Source organism: Nanorana parkeri, unplaced genomic scaffold (assembly GCF_000935625.1).
Source record: "Nanorana parkeri isolate BGI_ZX_2015 unplaced genomic scaffold, ASM93562v1 scaffold1864, whole genome shotgun sequence".
Taxonomy (NCBI): domain Eukaryota; kingdom Metazoa; phylum Chordata; class Amphibia; order Anura; family Dicroglossidae; genus Nanorana; species Nanorana parkeri.
The window spans coordinates 253,891-260,644 of record NW_017308132.1 but is presented as its reverse complement, the minus strand read 5'-3'; the positions used below and the strand labels follow the sequence as shown (position 1 = coordinate 260,644).

General features: G+C 49.5%; 1 protein-coding gene across 1 annotated transcript in view; it reads right to left on the bottom strand.

The window, feature by feature from the left end:
- Positions 1-4,716: 4,716 nt before the first annotated feature.
- Positions 4,717-6,754, bottom strand: part of LOC108799968 (mitochondrial peptide methionine sulfoxide reductase-like) — a 170,831-nt gene continuing 168,793 nt past the window's right edge. Inside the window, exon 6 of the mRNA XM_018571918.1 lies at positions 4,717-4,889. Within this exon, the coding sequence (XP_018427420.1) occupies positions 4,717-4,889 (173 nt within the window). The remainder of the gene's footprint in view (positions 4,890-6,754) is intronic.

The window sequence follows — 6,754 nt, the reverse complement described above, 5'->3', positions numbered from 1 at the left end:
ATCGGTCATCTAACATCTCCACTAGTTCTAATTGCACCAGCAGTGATGTCATTATGTCGCCACTTGCTGTAGTGGGAAGATCGACGCATCTCAGGCTCCTGGTCTGTCCGGCCCACTAACATGACTGAATTTGACTTGCAGGCCAGAAGACTCCTGGTCTGTCCAACCCACAATGACATAACTCCATGTTTGACAGGCCAAGATACTCCTGGTTTGCCCCGGCCCACAAAGAGATACCACAAGGTATGATAGGCCAAGAGTCTGCTGGTCTGTCGCACCCATAATGACATAACACCATGATTGACAGGCCAAGTGACTCCTGATCTGTCCTGCCCACCATGACATAACACCATGATTGGCAGGCCAAGAGACTCCTGGTCTGTCCAACGCACAAAGACATACTACAAGGTATGATAGGCCAAGAGTCTGCTGGTCTGTCGCACCCATAATGACATAACACCATGATTGACAGGCCAAGAGACTCCTGGTCTGTCTCGCTCACAAAGGTATACGATCATGTATGATAGGCCAAGAAACTCCCACACTGATATAAGACCATGATTGACAGGCCAAGAGACTCCTGGTTTGCCCCGGCCCACAAAGACATACCACAAGGTATGATAGGCCAAGAAAGTCCTGGTCTGTCCCACCCATGAAGACATACCACAAGGTATGATGGGCCAAGAGACTCTTAGTTTGTCCCGCCCACAGAGACATGCTACAAGGTATGATAGGCCCAGAAACTACTGGTCTGTCTCACCCACAATGACATAACTCCATGATTGACAGGCCAAGAGACTCCTGGTCTGTCCCGCTCACAAAGACATACTACAAGGTATGATAGGCCAAGAGTCTGCTGGTCTGTCGCACCCATAATGACATAACACCATGATTGACAGGCCAAGAGACTCCTGGTCTGTCTCGCTCACAAAGGTATACGATCATGTATGATAGGCCAAGAAACTCCCACACTGATATAAGACCATGATTGACAGGCCAAGAGACTCCTGGTTTGCCCCGGCCCACAAAGACATACCACAAGGTATGATAGGCCAAGAAAGTCCTGGTCTGTCCCACCCATGAAGACATACCACAAGGTATGATGGGCCAAGAGACTCTTAGTTTGTCCCGCCCACAGAGACATGCTACAAGGTATGATAGGCCCAGAAACTACTGGTCTGTCTCACCCACAATGATATAACACCATGATTGATAGGCCAAGAGACTCCTGGGTTGTCCCACTCATGAAGACATAACACCATTAATGAGAGGCCAAGAGACTCCTAGTCTGTCCCGCCCACAAAGACATGCTACAAGGTATGATAGGCCAAGAGACTCCTGGTTTGTCCCGCCCACAAAGACATACTATCATGTATTATAGGCCAAGAGACTCCTGGTCTGTCCCGCCCATAATGACATAACACCATGATTGACAGGCCAAGAGACTCCTAGTCTGTCCTGCCCACAAAGACATGCTACAAGGTATGATAGGCCAAGAGACTCCTGGTTTGTCCCGCCCACAAAGACATACTATCATGTATGATAGGCCAAGAGACTCCTAGTCTGTCCCGCCCACAAAGACATACTATCATGTATGATAGGCCAAGAAACTCCTGGTCTGTCCCACCCATGAAGACATACTACAAGGTATGATAGGCCAAGAGACTCCTGGTTTGCCCCGCCCATGAAGACAAAAAAGGAAGCAACGTCGGAGCTTCCTAGATCTCTCCTCGCGGTGCCCAGGCGTAGCTGCTTTTCCCGCCTGAAGATCGTCATGGACATTAAATAGGTGAATTTAACAAAAACTATATAAGTGTTAAACATAAAACTTTCTACCTCTGGCAGGAGACATAATGGTGAGAACCGGGAGTTCCGCTTTATATTTAGTGGCAACGTTGGAACAATTCAGTGAACCATAAAGAGATAATCACGAGCGCGCCACTAAATCTCTGATGCCGTCTCCCCGGGCCGAGATGCCCATAACGTGACCCCGGATCAGAGGCTTGTTCCCACTTTCTGGATATTCTTCACTGCGGATCAGTTTTATGGAACGAGCTCCGATTTTCCTTCCTTTGGTTGTGATAAATTGGCCTCTTTACATGAGCGGCTGCACAGGAATGAGGAGACGGCCGGCCAGCGTCGTGCTCAGCAGACGACAGAGAATTCCCCGGGTCGCCATTGCCAGCTGCCTGATATCCTGGCTGCGGTCGGATTTGGAAACCAACACTGTACTTTTCCTTTTAGTAACACTGACTGGACCCCAAACACTGTCTAATTCACTTTATCATGGTCACTGCATACTTGGCCCCTCGCGGTGCTGCGATTGCTGGATTACAGGGAATTGGAGCAGCAAACTGCTTCCTGATATCATCCAGCAAAATACATTTACAATGTTCTTCCAGCCTACTGCACTCTGTATGGGTATATGAGAGAGCCACGGGCAGAAGATGATCCTCAGACAAGTTTTCAGGTGGTGGGGGTCCTCTCCGCACACCTTACAGCAGTCCTGGCCAAATGATCCTCAGACAAGGACACTATATATCTCCGGTCCACCCAAATTCCGGATGTAGCACATAAAGACTTCCCAGTAGCCATGTGATATCAAACACAGGTGCCCGTGGTCAACCATTGCCCCACCCAGTCACAGAAGGACCCAAATAAGGATGGTCAAGCCTAAAAGATGGGGCAGAGTTTTTTAGTGCTCATATCCAGGTTCCGGCACGCATTCGCCTACATAGTCATCCAGCCACTGGATGGTCCAACCAACCCGACCAACATTCAAAACCATCCCAATGAAGCACGTAGTCTCTCCTGCATACTGTTGGCCAGTTCGGCCCAAGCACAGACCACTAGAAATCAGATGGAACATCAATGAGGTGTTCCAATCCTTGCCAAGACCGCGTGTAACATACACTATATTGCCAAAAGTATTGGGACTCATTCATCCCAAAGGTGTTCTATGGGGTTGAGGTCAGGACTCTGTGCGGCCAATCACGTTCCCCCCCCCCCAAACTTGCTCATCCATGTCTTTATGGACCTTGCTTTGTGCACTGGGGCGCAGTCATGTTGGAACAGGAAGGGGCCATCCCCAAACTCCTCCCACAAAGTTGGGAGCATGACATTGTCCAAAATGTCTTGGTGTGCTGATGCCTTAAGAGTTCCCTTCACTGGAACTAAGGGGCCAAGCCCAACCCCTGAAAAACAACCCCACACCATAATCCCCCCTCCACCAAACTTTACACTTGGCACAATGCAGTCAGGCAAGTACCGTTCTCCTGGCAACCGCCAAACCCAGACACGCCCATCGGATTGCCAGACAGAGAAGCGTGATTGGTCACTCCAGAGAACACGTCTCCTCTTCTCTAGAGTCCAGTGGCGGCGTGCTTTACACCCCGGCATCCCACGCTTTGCATTGCACTTGGTGATGTGCGGCTTGGATGCAGCTGCTCGGCCATGGAAACCCATTCCATGAAGCTCTCTACGCACTGTTGTTGTGCCAATCTGAAGGCCACACGGAGTTTGGAGGTCTGTAGCTATTGACTCTGCAGACAGTTGGCGACTTCTGCGCGCTTCAGCATGCGCTGACCCCGCTCTGTCATGTGACGTGGCCGACCACTTCCTGGCTGAGTTGCTGTTGTTCCCAGTTGCTTCCACTTTGTTATAATCCCAGTAACAGGTGACCGCGGCGGAATATTTAGTAGCCAGGAAATGTCACGGTTGCACTTATTGCACAGGTGACAACCTATCACGGCACCACGCTTGTAGTCACTGAGCTCCTGAGAGCGACCCGTTCTTTCACCAATGTCTGTAGAAGCGTCTGCACGCCGAGGTGCCTCATCCTATACACCGGGGACCATTGAGGGGATTGGAACACCTGAATCCAATGATTTGGAGGGGGAGGGGCCCAATACTTTTGGCAATAGAGTGTAGGTCTTGTAGGGAAGAACTGACAATGCCTAGTGCTAGCCAGCACCTACAGTTCCTTCCAGCCTTACATTGACTTACGTCAACCAGGAGGACGCTTTCTGCAGTGATGTATATGCATAGTCCCTTCCCACCAACCATTATGAAGGGAGGCTTAACAGTCATGTGGCTGCATTAAAATAAAAGATACATTGTATTTAGGAGCCTTTTTTGGCAGATAGGTATGGTATAAACCTTTTCCATCTACTTTAGGTAAGGTCCTCAATGAGTGTTGCTATTTTAAAAATATCCCCTCGTTATAATCCCAGTAACAGGTGACCGCGGAATATTTAGTAGCCAGGAAATGTCACGGAACACCTCAATCCGATGATTTGGAGGGGGAGGGGCCCACTACTTTTGGCAATATAGTGTATTTAAAGTCTATCTCCAGCCAAAACCTTTTTGGTTTAAAATTTTGGATGTAGCAGAGAAGAGTGAGATGTCCTCTATTGTGTTGTCCGTGGCCCCATTCTGGAGACTTTTCCTGATTTCTCACCCCCCTGGCAGCATTAACACCAAGGCAGGAAAATCTCTCTAAAATGGTAAATTTCAATGCTGTCACCAGGGCTGGGGGGATTCTTGCTTCATACTGTTCCCTACTCTACACAAAACAAAAAAAGAGTTTGGCTAGAGATATACTTTCACTTTGCAGGATCGAATGTTCTCCCTTTTTCTCGGTGATGCTTATCCCTCAGAGATGTAACCAGCACAGGCAGCTGTCCAGGGTGCTGGTGACGTTATGGGGCCACCATATCACAGTGAGCTCTGCATCCCTCCGGGTACAATGTCTGGTGACGTGCAGTATTCGGTTATTCTTACCTTCTGGTACTCTTCTTTGGATTTTAAGGCTTCTTCCAACTGTTCCTTGTTGTAGGTGTAGATGGCGGAGCGATACATTGTTCCCACATCGTTACCCTGACGCATCCCTGAAACAAATAAAACAAAGGATTAAAACTCAGCTAGAGTACATCAAGTGTGATTATAACTGTATTATGAATACTCGTGGGTGGCTCTGGACACTGAGTACTCTACAACAGCTCTGGACACTGAGTACTCTACAACAGCTATGGACACTGAGTACTCTACCACAGCTCTGGACACTGAGTACTCTACCACAGCTCTGGACACTGAGTACTCTACCACAGCTCTGGACACTGAGTACTCTACCACAGCTCTGGACACTGAGTACTCTACCACAGCTCTGGACACTGAGTACTCTACCACAGCTCTGGACACTGAGTACTCTACCACAGCTCTGGACACTGAGTACTCTACCACAGCTCTGGACACTGAGTACTCTACCACAGCTCTGGACACTGAGTACTCTACCACAGCTCTGGACACTGAGTACTCTACCACAGCTCTGGACACTGAGTACTCTACCACAGCTCTGGACACTGAGTACTCTACCACAGCTCTGGACACTGAGTACTCTACCACAGCTCTGGACACTGAGTACTCTACCACAGCTCTGGACACTGAGTACTCTACCACAGCTCTGGACACTGAGTACTCTACCACAGCTCTGGACACTGAGTACTCTACCACAGCTCTGGACACTGAGTACTCTACCACAGCTCTGGACACTGAGTACTCTACCACAGCTCTGGACACTGAGTACTCTACCACAGCTCTGGACACTGAGTACTCTACCACAGCTCTGGACACTGAGTACTCTACCACAGCTCTGGACACTGAGTACTCTACCACAGCTCTGGACACTGAGTACTCTACCACAGCTCTGGACACTGAGTACTCTACCACAGCTCTGGACACTGAGTACTCTACCACAGCTCTGGACACTGAGTACTCTACCACAGCTCTGGACACTGAGTACTCTACCACAGCTCTGGACACTGAGTACTCTACCACAGCTCTGGACACTGAGTACTCTACCACAGCTCTGGACACTGAGTACTCTACCACAGCTCTGGACACTGAGTACTCTACCACAGCTCTGGACACTGAGTACTCTACCACAGCTCTGGACACTGAGTACTCTACCACAGCTCTGGACACTGAGTACTCTACCACAGCTCTGGACACTGAGTACTCTACCACAGCTCTGGACACTGAGTACTCTACCACAGCTCTGGACACTGAGTACTCTACCACAGCTCTGGACACTGAGTACTCTACCACAGCTCTGGACACTGAGTACTCTACCACAGCTCTGGACACTGAGTACTCTACCACAGCTCTGGACACTGAGTACTCTACCACAGCTCTGGACACTGAGTACTCTACCACAGCTCTGGACACTGAGTACTCTACCACAGCTCTGGACACTGAGTACTCTACCACAGCTCTGGACACTGAGTACTCTACCACAGCTCTGGACACTGAGTACTCTACCACAGCTCTGGACACTGAGTACTCTACCACAGCTATGGACACTGAGTACTCTACCACAACTATGGACACTGAGTACTCTACAGCAGCTCTGGACACTGAGTACTCTACCGCAGCTCTGGACACTGAGCACTCTACAGCAGCTCTGGACACTGAGCACTCTACAACAGCTCTGGACACTGGGCACTCTACCACAGCTCTGGACACTGAGTACTCTACAACAGTTCTGGACACTGAGTATTCTACAACGGCTCTGGACACTGAGTACTCTACAACAGCTCTGGACACGGAGTACTCTACAGGAGCTCTGGACACTGAGTACTCTACCACAGCTATGGACACTGAGTACTCTACCGCAGCTCTGGACACTGAGTACTCTACCGCAGCTCTGGACACTGAGAACTCTGCAACAGCTATGGACACTGAGTACTCTACCACA